The sequence below is a fragment of the Protopterus annectens genome, chromosome 6.part0, assembly GCF_019279795.1.
Source record: "Protopterus annectens isolate FY-2018-M chromosome 6.part0, PAN1.0, whole genome shotgun sequence".
In the NCBI taxonomy this organism is placed as follows: domain Eukaryota; kingdom Metazoa; phylum Chordata; order Ceratodontiformes; family Protopteridae; genus Protopterus; species Protopterus annectens.
The window spans coordinates 1,175,058,091-1,175,076,757 of NC_056737.1; the positions used below are offsets into that span (position 1 = coordinate 1,175,058,091).

Genomic DNA, 18,667 nt, shown 5'->3' on the forward strand with positions numbered 1-18,667 from the left:
TTAATGGTATTTACTCCCTCTAAACTCACCTCTATCAATACAAACACTTTTTCTATCACTAGCCATAACAACACATCCTTGGAATTGGTGTCAGAGGCTAAGTTACTTGGGGTCCAAATTGACAGTCAGCTTAAATTAACTCCCATATTCAACTAAATATAAAAAAAAAACAGGCATGCTCTACCGACAAAATCATTACCTTACACTCTCCACTAAAATCACTCTCTCCACCTCATTTCTTATCCCTTCTCTTCTCTATGGAGCCCCACTCCTAACTAATCTACAATCTTCCCTTAAAACACAACTTTCCTCTTGCTACAACAAAATCACCAAGTTTGCTACCAGCCATAAGTCCTCCACCCACCACTGTTCTTCTCTCCACAAACTAAAATGGCTAGAACTATCCAATCATCTCACCTACACTCAACTTACTCTTGCACACAAGCTCATTTTCAAACCCTTCCTCTGTCCATCCCTTTCCTCTGCCTTTAAATGCACCTCCCCAACAGAGTACTCAGATCTAATAACCAAAACCTAATAGAATTGCACAAACCAACTCGCCCCTCAGGTCAAAATCTCCTATCCTATGGTCTAGCACGTCTCTGGAACTCCCTACCTCCATCCATTCGTACCACTTTCAACCACTTCATATTCAAAAAATCTCTTCACTCTCATCTACTATCCCAGTGGGAATGCTCCTGCACCCTCCCTATCTCAGTGGGAATGCTCCTGCACCCTCCCTATCCCAGTGGGAATTCTCCTGCACCCTCCCTATCCCAGTGGGAATGCTCCTGCACCCTCCCTATCCCAGTGGGAATGCTCCTGCACCCTCCCTATCCCAGTGGGAATGCTCCTGCACCCTCCCTATCCCAGTGGGAATGCTCCTGCACCCATCCATCATGTCTACTATCCCAGTGGGAATGCTCCTGCACCCATCCATCATATCTACTATCCCAGTGGGAATGCTCCTGCACCCTCCCTATCCCAGTGGGAATGCTCCTGCACCCTCCCTATCCCAGTGGGAATGCTCTTGCACCCATCCATCATATCTACTATCCCAGTGGGAATGCTCCTGCACCCATCCATCATATCTACTATCCCAGTGGGAATGCTCCTGCACCCATCCTATCCCAGTGGGAATGCTCCTGCACCCATCCATCATATCTACTATCCCAGTGGGAATGCTCCTGCACCCTCCCTATCCCAGTGGGAATGCTCCTGCACCCTCCCTATCCCAGTGGAAATGCTCCTGCACCCATCCATCACATCTACTATCCCAGTGTGAATGCTCCTGCACCCATCCATCATATCTACTGTCCCAGTGGGAATGCTCCTGCACCCTCCCTATCCCAGTGGGAATGCTCCTGCACCCATCCATCATATCTACTATCCCAGTGGGAATGCTCCTGCACCCATCCTATCCCAGTGGGAATGCTCCTGCACCCATCCATCATATCTGCTATCCCAGTGGGAATGCTCCTGCACCCTCCCTATCCCAGTGGGAATGCTCCTGCACCCTCCCTATCCCAGTGGGAATGCTCCTGCACCCATCCATCACATCTACTATCCCAGTGTGAATGCTCCTGCACCCATCCATCATATCTACTGTCCCAGTGGGAATGCTCCTGCACCTTCCCTATCCCAGTGGGAATGCTCCTGCACCCATCCATCATATCTACTATCCCAGTGGGAATGCTCCTGCACCCTCCCTATTCCAGTGGGAATGCTCCTGCACCCTCCCTATCCCAGTGGGAATGCTCCTGCACCCATCCATCATATCTACTGTCCCAGTGGGAATGCTCCTGCACCCATCCATCATATCTACTGTCCCAGTGGGAATGCTCCTGCACCCATCCATCATATTTACTATCCCAGTGGGAATGCTCCTGCACCCATCCATCATATCTACTAACCCAGTGGGAATCCTCCTGCACCCATCTGTCATATCTACTATCCCAGTGGGAATGCTCCTGCACCCATCCATCATATCTAGTATCCCAGTGGGAATGCTTCTGCACCCATCCATCATATCTACTATCCCAGTGGGAATGCTCCTGCACCCATCCATCATATCTACTATCCCAGTGGGAATGCTCCTGCACCCATCCATCATATCTACTATCCCAGTGGGAATGCTCCTGCACCCATCTGTCATAACCTACACTGGCTTTTTCTCTTTCCCCCTCCTTTCTGGGAACTTCCTTGTTACTACCTGTCCTAACTCATACATTCTCCCTTGTACTTACTAAGCTATTTATAACAAATGTATTATTTTGTTTCCTATTTGCTAGCTTCCTAAGATATATTGGCTTCTCAGTTTTTCTATTGAAATGTTTCCTTTTCTAGTCTGTATCATCTGTAATGTTCGTCACCAGTATGTACTACCTGAAATGTTATGCTCTAAACTGTATAATTTGTAAATATTGTAATCTGATCTAAAACCTATTGTAACCTTGTTTCTGGAGCTTTTCTCCCCAGGACTCCATTGAAAACGGGTTCATCTTGGCCCAATGGACTATCCTGGTAAACCAACTACAAATAAATAAAATAAAATAAATAAATAAATATACAGGAACTCCTCAACATTTTAACAAGAAAATATGTCTGCTAAAGCAAAATCACAATGTTGAAAACAGCTCTCATTACTGGTAAGTATAAAACTAAATGGTACATACTAATACAGCAAGCTCATCTATAACCTTCTGCCCACCCACCCCCATCCTACATGTAATTGTAACCACCTCTTGTGCAAAAGATATTTATTTATTTATTCAAAAGGGGGAAACTGGGATACATGAATAGGATTCACAGAAAAAAGAATGTGGATATGGCACTTGGCCAGAGTACACAAACATTAGCTTTAGTGAAATATTGCTCTAACAGAAGCATGTTATCATGGACAAATAGCTTTTATTTGGGTTTATTGTGCTTTGCTTGTAGATGGTTACAGTACACTGTTCTAATGGCACATCAACAAACATTTTAAAGACATAATACAAAAGCTGTCAATGGGATTATACATATGTGAGGTGTATGGCCGTGCCAAAAATATATTTGTCTTCTATATAAATAGTAAAACTATTAGACATCTGTAAGCACCTTAGTGAAAAATGTGAAAAAAGAATATAGTAATTACATAGAGCTACATTTACATTTTTGTATATATATTGCATTTTCCCAAAACTTAATAGTAAACAGATCTTTACAAATTCATAAAAATATTCCATTAATATGCCGCTTGAGTTAATCTGCAGTTTTATATTCATTATCTGACCTCATATTTTTTGTTGTGACATCAGGGTCTACTGTCACAAGAGAAACAATGATGTCATAATCACTTTATCACGGATTCAGGTAAGAGCAAGGCAATGGAGGTAAATGAACTTGTCAGAAATACAGATGTTTTAGTGCGTACAATCTCAGCAATACATGACTGTGACAAGAGGTTCAGTAACTAGATGCACTAAGCCATTTCTACACCGCAGTATAGATTTATGCAGCATCCAGAAAGTGACAGCCTAGTCCTTGACTCATGAGCAGTATAACAAAAAAGTAAGTTACAATCAATTGTTCGAGTACAGACAACTTTGTTGATTGCAATCAAAGACATCATAAATTCAATTTCTGTACCGTCACTGTTTGGCACATTTTTGTTCCTCATATTGATGGTTATTGTCTTTAGCTGTGGATGTGTGGAACCCCAACATATACCTTGTACCAGTATAGTGGGCACCCCCTTAGGCTTGGATCAGCACTTTTTTAAACACTTTGTATAATCTCGTTGTCAAGTGTAATCTCTCTAGAGCTCATGGTGACACTCTGTGGACTGTGTGGTCATCTAGACCACTGTCATTCTGCCCAATGTGTGAACATGAGAAGGAAGCTGAAGGTCTGTATTGTTATAGCAAATGTATTAGTGGCCATCGACAATAGCCTCATTCCCTTTTGGCCATGCATAGAATGAATGACATTGTACAAACATGACTTGTATTTGGCCTGCAAACATAACTAATTCTGAGGTAAGTCATGGTCAAGACAGAAAGCTTGTGCAGATCATTGCTACTTTTATGACAGTGAGTTTTCACACTCACTGACACATGCACACTGACAGGCATGCACACACACACAGGCACACACTCACAAAAGTGCGCACGCACACACACATGTACATTTGTTGCTTTTTAAAGGATAATATGCTGAAGCAGATCATAGTAATTTTCTCTGCTCAGTAAAGCAAAGGTAGATATACAGCCATTATATAATGCAAGTACAAATAAACAGAGAACAAATAAAGCGGCCATGCAGAACTGCTTCACTTTTGTATTAGCTATCAGCTCTTTGGAGAGTTTTAGTGCTTTTTTTCACCACTACGTCAGGTACTTGATTTTAGCTGTGTGTACCTCTTAACTTTTTTAAAGCTCACTCCTTTAGACATTTATCATTTCTCCTCAGATTTTCAGTGGTGGGTCAACAGACAAAAAGACAGATGGACAGCAGGGAAGAGTTTCTGATCCACTCTGATGTTATGCTGCTTTAGATTATGATTCACCTACTGAATTTTGATTCAGTGACTACAAGCCTCAGAATAACAGTACTGCAAGTGCAAAGGTAGAGGAATATGTACAAATTGAGGTTGTGTCATCCTAAAGTGTTTCCCATTCAAATGACAGTGATATTGGAGTTAGTGTATATAACAGTATTGGAGCGTGGTGATACAACCCCTCATCAGGGGCACCCATAAAAAAATGCTTAAAAAATGTAATAGTGAGTCTCAGAATTTGTTGCTGTTTTTTTTTTTAATTGTAGTTCATTTTTCGGACTGTTTGGACGTAAGTATCAGCTCTCATATTTATGATAGAGGGCCATTCACGCTATACACCTCATCGATATGGCTGCAACACTAACATTCTCATTAGTAGGTAGACGAGCACCGTTTTGAAACAAATCAGCTTCTTCTTTCCTCAGTGCGTCACGTTACAGTTTATATTTGCCTTTCTCCCACATATGGTAATATACTTTTTAAACAACTGTTCATAGAAACCAGAGCCCAGTTTTAGGTTTATACCAGGCAGCAGCGAAATATGTATGTATGTGATTGCAGTAACATCTGATTTGTTCATTCTCATACAGCATGGTGCACAAATTAAGAACACAGCTAGAGAAGCTTGTTTCAGCCTAAGTGCTGTTTCATCTGCCCAGATATCTTCTTAACCCTGTGGAGTCCTCGCAAGACAATGGCAGCCACTGGATACAGTCTCACCTAGGAGCAATTGACACAGATACGCTCCTTCTTTCCAGCATCTCTGCAGCATGACGGACAGATGGTGGCTTTACAAGACCTGAAAAACACAATGCAGGAATATGATACTGTAGCAATGAACTTAGATTCTCTGTACTGATTTCTTTCTCCTAACCACTGCTAGTACAATAATATGTCAGTTCTGTCATTTCCTATGTTTTATTGCTGTCACTGACTTCAAATCACTTTTAGGAAAGGCCGGCACGTCTTCACATTCACAGAATAAAATTTTGTTTCCACTCATCTCTTCTATGGCATGTCCCCCTCAGTGTTCACTCTTACTGTTTCCCAACATTTTTTATTTAACTCTACTTTTTTAGAACACACAAATTGTTTTGAATGAGAGATCAGACTCACAGAGAATGTACATAGGGTGAAGGAAGAAAACATATAACATTTGTTTTCGTTTGTGTATTTGGCATGTGTGTTTCTGGGCCATGTTCCTTTTAGCAACTCCCCTATCCTTAAGTACAACGCACTGAGGATAATGAGCCCATGTTCAGCTGAGGGCACACAACGTCCATAATGCTATTATCTTTTCCCACAAATGGCAGACAGCAATTAAGATACTAACGTCTTTCTAATAATGGCAAACCACACAGGATATTATGACACTTTCTTGCAAAAAGGTGTTCAATATACAGAACAGCAAAACTATAATCTGCTAAAGACAGATATGACCAAAATTATTATGATCCATTACCTTTGCAAGCTATCCAGTGAAATGTGCCATCTGTAAGCCTTTAATGACAAAGGTGGGGCTGTATCATAGGACATGTAACCATCACAACTCTGAAACCACTGCAGCTAACTGTTGTGGAGTATGGGACAGGTATGGGAACTAGACATTGAGACACATCCTTAAGGGAAATGTTAGTAACTATTTCAGAACTGTATTCCTAGAGTTTTCGTTGTGTGTGGTAATTTGTAAGAACAAAAGCTTTGAAACTGGAAAATGGAATAACTACTTTTTCCCAAAATGAGGTTCCAGAAACCTGTCATTGCAGCCCATACAAATTGTTCTAATCTACAAACAATGTTTTCCATCTTAAAAAAACATGCTGTTCAGAAGATGATGGTGGAAATGGTTCCATTTCAGTGGATGATGTGAATGAGTTTAATGGCTCCATTACAGCAATGCTACAGGTATGGACAGGAGAGATCCAGAAATGCTAAAGGTGCTGTACACTGTTAGGGTTCCATGAATAACTCCCCTATTCAATGTTGTATGAAAAGCAGTGACTGTACCTTTGGATGGGCAAACAGTTACATAGGGGTCATGGTAGCCTTCCTGTAAAAGCATATGACAAGATGCTGTAATGAAGACTTTCTCCAACAACTGAGCCTCTGAGTCAGAACAAACAGTGTGGGATTCTCTCCTGGCTTCAGTGCACTGGAGAAATTCTTTGCTCTAGCACAAACATTGAGAGTCATGGCTGCTTGCCAATACTGCATACATGCGTTTTGGATACAGAACATGCCTGCGCATCCTGAAATGTCGTTTGGCAAGTATGGGTTCCGGAATGTCTTGTTACAAGTGTGGGTTCCACAGACACTACTTTGTGCCAACCTAGCAAGTACTGCCAAGGATAACCATAAGGGTTTTTACAGCTATGTACGTAACCTAAAGGGTAGGACCCATGCATGTGCAGAACTGGTGGCCAATGGTATCACACACACACACACACACACACACACACACACACACACACACACACACACACACACACACACACACACACACACACACCACAGAGATATCGAACCTGCTAGCGCATAGGTTTGGCTAAAATTTCACTTCCTTTCTCCCTCCTAACTTACAACAAACCCTCTCCCAAACTTTGCTCCCACACTACATATCTGAAGAGCAGGTCCTCAAAGCCCTGTCCAAGACAAAAAACACGGCCTCTGTAGGACCAGATGACATCCCAGGCTGTCTTCTAAACAGGCTAAAACGAACTAGCATTGCCATCAAGTACCCTTTTCAATCATAGCCTAACCACAGGCTTTGTTCCTGTGGAATGGAGAACAACTACAGTTATTCCCCTTCACAAAGGCGGCCTAGCAACAGATCCAGGGAATTACAGACCCATAAGTCTGACCAGCCTCATCTGTAAGGCCATGGAACTTATCATTATGGACCTCATAAATATAGATATAGGTGACCTCCAAACCCTGGATCCTACCCAATTACCTAATTTGGCTTTGTGAACGGCAGATCCTGCCTGTTAAATCTGGTGGATTTCTTTGAAAGTCTGACCAAGAACATTGATGAGGGCAAATCTGTGCACACAGCATACCTTGACATGGCAAAGGCTTTTGATACAATCCTACATTCAAGCATTACCGATAAACTTAGCAAACAGAATGTAAACCCCTTCATTGTAAGATGGGTTGGCAACTGGCTCACAAACTGGACACACTATGAAAGTGGGTGACTTCACATCAACGAGCAGACCTGTTACCACTGGGGTGCCACAGGGGTCAGTGATGGGCCCCTACTGATTGGTATATGCTTCTCAGAAGTTCAGGTCAAAACTAAAGGGTTGTGACTGACCAAGTTTGCAGACCGCTGTAAACTAGGTGCAATCACTGAATCCCCAAATGATGTCAGTATACTCCAGCATGGTGTCACACAGACTGACTGGTGAATTAGTCACGGTCTTAAACTGAATGCAAAGAAATGTATCATCATTCCCTTTAGCACAAACAATGTCCCTTCACACTATCAAATCAATAACAATACCCTAAGTACCCATGAAGTGGTAAGGGACCTGTGATCACAAGTTGACTGCGACCTTAACTTTGACCACCATGTGTTTACTGTTGTAAGGAAAACTTTCCCACATAGCTCACTTGATTAGTAAAGGCATCATTTCAAGAGAAAAGAAGTTATACTCCCCCTATACTCAGCACTTATCTGGCCCATAATTGAGTATAACGCCTCAGTTGGTATGTACCGTATTAAGCATCTAAAGCAATTAGAGAGACCTCAGACGTTTCTAACAAAGAATATCAAGAGCCTCCAGCATGTGCCTTACATGGGCCTCCAGCATATGCCTTACATGGACCGACTACGATCCCTGTCACTATACTCTGTATCATATAGACATGTTAGGGGAGATTTATGCCTGGCCTAGACAGCAACCCAAGACCCAAATCTAATGAACGTACTGTATATCCATAAATCAAATGGGTCTAGGAGTACCCACTCCAGGGACTTAAATATGACCTGTGACTTAAATAGGACATGCTGGAGGGACAGATTTATCTCCCAGCAACTGCCACATCTTTGGAACAGGCTACCAATTCATATGACACAGAGCACCTCTATGACACTGTTCAAGAGAAACCTGGATGTGTGAATGTCACACCATAAATGCTTACCAGGGATAGCACCCACAACCCTCCTGGACATGGGAAGTCATCACTAAATGCAATCTTGGGTACTGACTAGTACTTCTACAGTATTACATTGGGTTGAAACAGCTAAGCTTAAAATGATCTCCGTGTCGATAGCCTAATAATGTCTTATGATCCTATGAACTGATCAATATATTTGTGGAGGTAGAGCTGTGCCTGCCTTCTTGGCATTGCAAAACATATGCAAAATGGGCATAGGAAAGGTGTATCTTGTCTCTCCCCTCACCCTTTATTTGTGACTTTTGTACACAAACTATCAAGGTGCAGAGGAGAAGAAGAGAGAAGAAGGAATTACCCGTGCTTTCTTTTTACTGGGTGGAAAGGAGTGTTGCAAATTACCCCACACATGCCAATAATTATCTAGAATAATGCATTATAAGTGAAATGAGTGCTTGACGTTGGGAACATTTCCAGATCTGTCTGCTAAAAATGTCATTTTGCCAGCACCTCTGATATATGTGAACACATGCCAATGCCAGATAGAAGATCTTTAGTCTGTCAGTTCCAGCTGAGTGTCATAAAAGGACTGATGTGCATACCTTTCAAACTCTCAGCTTTCAAAAGCATAGAAATGGGCCATCAAAAATCATAACGGGGGGGGGGGGGTTCAAAGCCATACCAGTCAAAATTGAGCATGCATAAATGTGTTCCCTTAGGAGGGTGGAGCATGAATGCTTTACCTTGCCCTGTGGGGTACTGATTTCAGCACTATTGTTTTACACATCATCATTATCCCCTATAAACACACACATGCACATAATATGTAGTCATCAATTACAGCCACCAATATGTGTGTGTACATCTCAGATGTCTGCTTGTGATCAAATGAATGAATGAATATATAAACAATGTCCCAGAAATAATATTTCAGTTCACTGCTGTCAGAACCATGTAGTAAAACCCAGTGCACCCCTTGTAGTGAAACCCAATGCACCCCATGTAGTGAAACCCAGTTCACTCCATGCAATGAAACCCAGTGCACCCCATGTAGTGAAACCCAGTGCACCCCATGTAGTGAAACCCATTGTACCCAAAGTAGTGAAATGCAGTGCACCCCATCCTTTCAACCTCTTAGCTCAAGAATAAGGGGGAAAGACCCAAAATCAGGAAATGTTTTAAGTACTACTTTCATATTTTTAGCAAATTGTTAGAATAACAGTTTTTGCAATTTTACTTTGTTTTAGTATTACTTGCACTTGTTTTCTGGGTTACAGCATTGATCTCCATGAACTTTTTTGGACTCAGTCTGGGAGCATTGTCTGGTTAGCAAGCATTTTCTGAAGGATGTGAAGTCAGACATTCAGAATATCTACATTATTTAATAAATGACTCTACAACAATTTGTGAGAAAACCATAAACATCTGATATTGTCAATTATCAATCATTCCTCAATGGATAGTTTGGATCTGTCACTCGGAACTAACTCAGGTTTACATGAGCTTGTGGCCTCCAATAAACTCATCAGCTCCTTTCCTATCCATAATGCAATATGCCTAAAGTCCCTCATATGTCATTTGCCACTTTCTAGCCAAACAAGGTTCCCTGTTTTACGCCACCCAAGAAAGTTATTTTCCTATACCCCTGTCGAGCAGAGCCACAGAAGTGATCCCTGGGGTGTATTTCCTATTTCCCATCCACTCATCAAGATTTTTCTTGAAGAGTGCTAATGAGGAACTTTGTTTGACATAGATGGGTAGCTTGTTCCAGACTATGGAAATTCCCTGGGACAGGAATCTATCCCTCCAGCATGTCATGTTTATTCTGGTGACAAGGTTTAGGTCCTTAGAGCAGGTAGCTTGGAGGGATTGGGATTTCTTTAGGTGTAGCATGCCCAACAGCTTTGGGTTTGACATAGCGTTATATGTTAGGCAGAGATCACCTCAGAGTAGGCAATATGCTATGGAGTAAAGCTGGAGTTTTTTCAGACGGCCAGTGTAGGGTATTTGTTTGAGGCCAGTAATCCTCTTTGTGAGGTACTTCTGTGGCCTTTCCAGCTGCTGCAGATGTCTTGTGAGGTACATTCCAAAAGGGGTGTTGTACTCTATAATGGGTCTAATGAGTGTCGAGTAGAGGGGAACAATGACCTCTTTTTTCCTGGATAGGAACCCTTTTGTGATGAGGTGTGTCAAATAGAAGGATTTCCTGACTAGTGTGGTGATGTGATTATCAAAGGAGAGACTGTTGTCCACCTGGGTCCCCAGGTCTCTTATCACACATTCAGCGTTAAGTAGACTGACGCCTATGTGGTAGTTCATGGGTACAGAGTTTTTACCAAAGGGAATGACAATGCACTTTTTGGCATTGACAGTGAGGCCATGCCTCTGACACCAGGCATCTGTCTCAGTGAGGTCCTTCTGTAGGATGTCTACATCATTTGAACTTCATTAGCCAAAGCCCTTCTGTTTTAGCCTGTACTTCAGAGACGTAGATACCAAACAGGAGTGGTCCCTGGACTGAGCTCTGTGGTACTCTACTTGTTACTGGTTTGAAGTCAGATTTGGAGTCCACAACATTTACAGTGTGGGTTCTGTCAGTGAGCCAGTTGGCAACCCATCTTGTGACATAGGGATTTATACCTAGTTTAGTGAGTTTAGCTATAATTCCAGAATGGGGGATGATGTTTAAAGCCTTGGCGAGGTCAAGATAGGCTGTATGAACCACCTTACCCTCATCTACGGCTTTGGTGACTGCCTCAAATAAGTCTATCAAGTTCAGTAGGCATGATCTGCCTTTCACAAACCCAAATTGGGAGGGGGTCCAGAGTTTGGAGGTTACCAATTTCTTTGTTTATGAGTTCCATGATGATATGTTCCATGGCCTTACACATCAGGCTTGTCAGGCTAATAGGGCGATAGTTCCTGGAATCAGTGGTGGCTTCCCCTTTGTGGAGTGAGATAATTGTTTCTGTGCACCATTCAGTGGGAACAAAGCCTGACGTGAGACTATGATTGAACATGGTCCTTAGGTGTGGAGCCAGTTTGTTCTGAAATTCATGTAAAACGCAGCCTGGGATGTTGTCCAGTCCCATGAATGCTTTGTTTTTGGCTTTAGAGAGTACAGCTTTTACCTGCATAGTTGTGATTACAGGGACTCTGCATTCTTCCTGTATAGATATGGGCCCTTTAGGGGGTGAGAGGGGGGTACAGTTAGCACTGAACCTATCTGGATGTTGGCAATATCAGTTGGTTCTGTAATTTTCATGCCATTGTGCTGTAACTCAGAGCAGATCTGGGTGTTGCCATTGAGATTCTTGACATAGCTATAGAATGCTTTGTGGTTGCCCTAGAATCAGTGGAGATTTTGTTTTCATAGCTAGCTTTGGAGGATCTTATAAGGGATCTCAGCTTCTTACTGAGGCTGACCAGGGAGCTCCTCCACTCATGGTATTTACTCTCTTTTGCAACACTTTCTTCCTTCTGTTGTAGAGTTTGTTTATGGCAGGGGACCACCAGATTGGCTTCCATTTTTTGGAGGATAGTGTCTTGGTTCAGTTTGGGATAACACGATCCATGCACTCATGTAAGTGCTTATAGAGTGCATTTGTGTAGGATTCAGCAGTCGTAACTGTATTGTCCATCTGCATGTGTGTCATGAAGTTTGCCACTTCTGTCTTAAGAAGCATGAAGTTGGCTTTGGAGAAAATTTTTACCATGGTTTCCTTGATGGGGGTGGGGGTGGGATGTGGATATCTAGGGTGATTAGCTTATGGTTGGATCTGACCAAGGAGGAGTTGACTTCAGGTGTGGAACACTGGTCACTCGTGTCAGTAATGACTAGGTCTAGGATATTGTTGCCCCTGGTGGGGGTGTGGATAAGTTGATCCAGAGCATTGCAATTTATGAATTCCAGAAAGCATTGAGCGAAGGAGTTGGTACATGAGTAGTTTTTCCAGTTAATGGTGGGGTAGTTGAAATCGCCTATTTTTAGGGTGCTTGGTTGAACCCTAATAATTTCCAGTATATCAAGAAAAGAGGAATGGGAATCCTGTGGCATGGTGGGGGATCTGTAGCAAGCTACAATTTGGATGACAATTTTGCCCAGAGTTAGTTGCACTTGGATAACCTCGGATGCATTATGCTGAGCAGCTAACCTGGAGGTGTGGATATCGTTAATGAATATAGACAGACCTGCACCTTTAGTGTTCCGGTCCAGGTTAGCTGGCCGAAAAGTGAGGTATGAGTTGTAGCCTGGTACATTCCTTTATAAACTTGTTAGTGTAATCTATGCTACCATTGTTGGTAAGCCTTTCCTACCCCATTTTTCGCTGCAAGTGTATTTCACCCTCCAATTTCTTAGTGGTCTATTGTTTAAGTGCTGAACACCTAGATCAAGATTCCGACTTTGTCGTAGTTTCAATCCAAGAGCCAACTTCATTTTCTGAAGCCTTATCAGGAGTTCAGTCTCCTAAGATTAAAACTAAGGACTCTTCAAATAGGTCCAAATCTTTGGATACTTCTTCTTCTACATTCTACTAGCCAAAGAAAAAGAGGGAGAAATTGGATTTGAAGTCTTCTGGGATATGACCTTCTTCAGATCTGACCAAGTATTTTTCCAGTCCAACAATATTGGATTTGACAAAACATATTCCAGATTCGAAGTCCCAGGATCATAAGTCATTGCCTTGTACTGTATATTCACCCGACATGGATCTGGGCCCTTCCAGGGTGCCCTGCCTTGTTTTGGATTGGCAGTCATAAGTCTCCCTCAGTGGTGTCCTCTCGTTCCTCCAGAAGTCTCATGGAAGTAGATGCAAAAAGGATGATGAGCAGATTCATTATAGAGTAATTTCAGAAGGGAGTTTTCACAGTTCCTACCCTCTCAGGTCAGGAACACCATCCATCTACTATTCCACTGATAACTCTGACTCAACTTGTGGTGTTAGAGTCCTCAGATTAAAGCATTCCTGGCCCTTCTAGGTTAGATCCGAACAGAGCCTTGTCTTTGGATCTGACTGTTGCTCTGAGATCACCTGACATCTTCGGATCCAGATGCCTCTCAGACCTGAAGCTTCCAAGTCAGATCACAGTGGATAGGATCAACTCCAATGTTTTCGGAGCCATCTCTTCTTCTCGGAGCTTTGGCATTGGACAGCTCAGCTCTGGCTTCTACCTCAGTTGGATGGCTTTCAGAGCGGGCCAGAAACTCACTTTCTTGGTTCCATTGGCTTCTTTTTCTCCAGAGCGGTCTGCTTTTGAGATTGTGAAGAGGGTTTCTCTGCTCTGCAATGTCAGGTGGATCTTTCTCTCTTGGATCCACCCTCGACATTTCAGCTGACCTTGCAACATGATTTTCTGCTTTCAGCCCCACTGGGACAGCCATCCCAGAGCTTCCAGACTACCCAGCCAGGTATTGTTATCTCTCCTGATACTTCTCTGGATCATCCCACTGAAGAGGTCCCTAGGAATAGAACATGCAAAAGGAGGCACGTGGACTGTCCCCAGGAGTCTGTCACTGAGGATACTGACTTTGATGAGGGAGAAGGGTCTCCCAAATCAACACCAGTTGATGTCTCATTTGGAGACATTCTTGAGGCCTTAAACAGAAAGCTGATTGGTCTGCCCAAAACCCTGCTCCTGAGGAGTCAGTATTTCTGGAAGACTTCAGGACTGGCCTGTCAACCTCCTGGGTTATGCTGCTTGCTGATGAACTTATTGATTTGTTTTCTAAGTGGGTGTGGAAGGAACCTAATATGATTGAGCTGATCTCCAAGAGACCAGACAGGATTCTGGCTCCACCAGTAGGAACAGAACATTGGAGTAAAGGGGCACCAGTTGATGCAATGGTTGTGGCAGCAGCAACAACGAAGGAACTTGCAGAACAGAGTTCCACTGTCCATCCCCTTAATAGAGAATCTGGGGCACTAGAGCAATTTGGGAAGCAAGTTTATGCTTTGCTGACATTTTCTATCTGATTGCTGTACTGTTTGGCACAATTCACAAGACTGCAAAGGGGACTTGACTAAGGAACTTTCAGACTCCCTTTCAGGGGCCACTACTATGGAGGCTCAAACTTCTGTGGCCTCACCGTTGGCTCCCCTTCAGTCTATTGCAAATTTGTTTAAGAGGTACATCTGGCATGCTGCAGAAAGCATCTCAAGGACCGCAGATTCAGGTATTTTCATCAGGAGGCATGCCTAGATGGGCTTGCGCGATTTTGTGGAGCCCTTAAAGTCATCTTTCATCAATGCTTCTTTTAATGGTTCTTTTTTGTTTGGCCCCACAGCAAAAGACACACTCTCCAGGTGTGAGAAAGACAGAATGACTATCTGCAGTGTGCATGTATTTTCTGACCCCTCAATGGACCTTTTCCAGGAATCGACATGGAGGTCAAAAGGTGTGGTTCAGGAAGTCTCAGGGTCATTTCCAGGACACACATGGAGGTAGAGGGGGGGGGTGATAATGGCAAAAGACACACCTGTGGCAGAGGAGGCCCAGAAAACTGAAGGTCTGGAGATACATTTTCTGACAGACACTTTCAGACCTCCTGAAGGGAGGCCTGATTGCCTCCCTTTGGAGGCAGTCAAGGGTCACTTATCTCTGCACCAAGAAGCCTGGCTAAACATAACAAAGGACACTTGGATGCAGAGAATCATTTCCGGAGGTTATATTATTCCCTTTCTCCAGCACCTCCATTACCCAGGAAAATCTATGATGTTCCACCCACTCAGACGGAAGCAGCAGCACTAGAAATCCAAAAGCTGCTAGAAAAAAAGAGTAATCCAAGAGGTCCCTCCAGACCAAATAGGATCTGGAACTTACTCAAGGTTCTTTTTAGTGCCAAAGAAGACAGGGGACTGGAGACCGATTTTAGATCTCAGTGTGTTGAACAAATCAATTCAACACATCAAGTTCTGGATGGTCACAGTCCAGTTCATTGTGCCATTTCTGAGCAAGAATAACAGGATGTGTTCAACAGACCTTCAGGATGTATATTATCATATAAAAATGAACAGGCGATTGAGAAGGTACTTACACTTCCTGCTGGAAGCCAGTCATTACCAGTACAGATCACTGCTCTTTGGCCTCACCACAGCCCCAGGGTGTTCACCAGGTGTATAGCAGTAGTAGCAGCTCAACTGAGACTGCAGGAATTCCGGATGTTTCCTTAATTAGATAACTGGCTCATTACTGCTCAATCCAGGCATCAACTGGTACAAGCATGAGATCACATATTGCAGAGCAGTTCAGATCTTGAAATAATCATTAATTACAAGTCACAATTACAACCAACTCAGTCACTGGAATTCATAGCATTCCAAATCTCTCTCCCCCTCAGAACAATTGCGATTGAAATGGACAACATATCAGTAGTTTGTATGCTGACATCAAGAAACAAGGGGAAACCAGATCTTAAACCCTGTGTCAAGAAGCCGTAAGGGTGTGGCAATGGGCGAGTTCTTCCAAGTGCTTTCTCATTGCAGCACATATTCTGGGGAAGTCCGTCATGACAGCAGACAAACTGAGCAGGTCCATCTTATTATGTCATGAGTGGTGTCTCAACAACAAAGTGACACAAATGATTTTCCATCATTGGGGCCAGCCTTGCTGTGATCTTTTTGCATCTTTCCTAAACAAGTGCAGCAGCTTCTTTGCCAGACTCCTAATATTTAGCAATATTATGCCGCTAAACTCTAAACGCTAGGAGTCTAAACATAAAACTGCACTCACTGGAAGTAGTCCTCAACTTAGAAGATGCTGACGTGTGTAGTCACAGAGACTTGGTTTAAGGCCACAGAAAGTGCCCTGGCCATGCCGGGTTATAATGCCTTCCAAACATTCAGACTATAAACTGAAAGTGCAAGGAGGTGGAGTATCATTATTCATCAAAGATAAGTACACCTCTAGATTGGTTAAACAAAACAATTCCCTTAAATTACTCCAGGTCCATTTGACTGTAGGTATGACTCCTCTCCAAGTTATTGCCAGTTATAGGACCCCCCTCCATGAACCAGGATACCCACACTGCATATTCTGGATCTTCTTGAATCTTTCAAGATGCAACCAAACACCCTAGTTTTAGGTGACTTTAACTACCCATCCATAGACTGGGTAAATTATATGTGTACTAACACACCTGACCAAATGTTCTTGCACTTCATCAACTCCAGTGCCTTGGGCCAGTTTGTTGACACCTCCACAAGGGGCCCAACAATTCTGGATCTGGTACTCCCTAACATAGGTGGTTGTTGCACCACCCCATGTGTGCAGCCCTCCCTAGTGAGGTCTGATCATAAATCAGTCTCATTAGAAGTAACAATAACATCTCACCCCCACTCAACCTCCTCCCTGCAGACTACCTGCAAAAAGCTGCTGATGTTATAGCGTTCCCTGTCTCTATTTTGATAAACAGAACCATAACTGAAGTCTCTATCCTCTCTATCTGGAAAACATCACGTCATACCACTCCACAAAGGAGGCAGCTCCATTGAGCTGTCAAACTATAGATCAATAGCTATCTTTTCCCCTCTGGCTAAAATTATGGAAAAGTGCATCCATAAACAACTCTTACAATACCTTATTCAACATAATCTTCTGGCCAACTCCCAGCATGGATGTAGACCACAACACAGTACCACCTCAGCCCTCCTCTTATTTTCTAATGTTATAAATTCCAACCATAATAACAACAAACTATCTTCTGCCCTGTTTCTCGATCTTTCCAAGGCTTTTGACATGGTTAACCACCAGCTACTCTTACTTACCCTAAATAAAATATCCCTAAGCAACCATGCCATACAATGGTTTCAATCTTACCTTAGTGGAAGAAAGCAGGCTGTTCTTTGGCAGGACAAACTTTCCACCCTTCTCCCCGTTACCCTTGGTGTCCCTCAAGGTAACATATTAGGTCCCATTCTTCTCTCCCTCTTTATCAGTGACCTCCACACTGTAATCCCAGATGCAAACTGTATACAAAATGCCGATGACTCAACCCTGATTTGCTCAGCCTCTACCCCTACAGATCTCCTTAGTTTAACCCAGAAAACCTTTAGTACAGTGGAAAACTGGATCTCTAATCACCAGCTGATATTAAACCCTAATAAAACAAAGCTATTACTCTTCTCCCATACTCACAAATCCACTCAACCTTTGTTTACTATATCATCTAACAATGGGACCATAATCTCACCAGATATGTATACCAAACTCCTGGGTGTTATAATAGGCAACAACCTCAAATATGATATGCACATAAACCAAACTATTAAAACCGTTAATAAAAAACTTGGCTCCCTATACAAAAACAAACCTTTTCTCACCCTTCTACCTAAGACTGCCATTGCCCATACCCATATGTTTTCAACTCTACTCTATGCATCGCCAATAATCACTAACTTGAACAAAACTGCCAGATTTGCCACAGGATCTCCCTACATGACACACCATTGTCAAAACCTAAACTTCTTAGGATGGCTAGAACTCTCCAGGCTAATTCAATGTAATCAGCTTACTGTAGCATTCAAGGTTATTATCCATCCATAAAAATGCCCTCCCTTAAAAACATTATTCATCCCTACAAAAACACTAGGCCACTTCGTTCCACTACAAAACATTTGGTTCAAATCTGTTAAAGCTAACAACCTATCTGGAGAATCTTTGTTTGGAAATTCAGTAGGCAAAACCTGGAATTCGCTCCCATCTGACCTTACTCTGAACCCCTCCATTAATCAGTTAAAAAAATCTAACCCATTATTTTAAAACTCACTGGTTATGTCCTTGGCCTAACCCTGACTAAAGCCTCATCTGCTTCCTTATCCTGCAATGTTTTATTCACAGCGACTTACCTCTTACACTAAAAGGTTTAAAAAGAGAAACTGTAACATCTTTGCAGATACTCTGTATATAGCTGCACCTATAGGTTTGATAAGAGAAACTGTAACATATTTATATATATTTCTGAATATAAACTATATTCTTCATAGGCTTGAAATGTGAGACTCTAACTTG

At 42.6% G+C, this 18,667-nt stretch overlaps 1 protein-coding gene across 1 annotated transcript in view; it reads right to left on the bottom strand.

The window, feature by feature from the left end:
* Positions 1-2,896: 2,896 nt before the first annotated feature.
* The window catches only part of RUFY4 (RUN and FYVE domain containing 4), a 651,945-nt gene continuing 636,174 nt past the window's right edge, over positions 2,897-18,667 (bottom strand). The window contains exon 10 of the mRNA XM_044074805.1: positions 2,897-5,339. Coding sequence (XP_043930740.1) covers positions 5,261-5,339 — 79 coding nt within the window. The 3' untranslated portion in view covers positions 2,897-5,260. The remainder of the gene's footprint in view (positions 5,340-18,667) is intronic.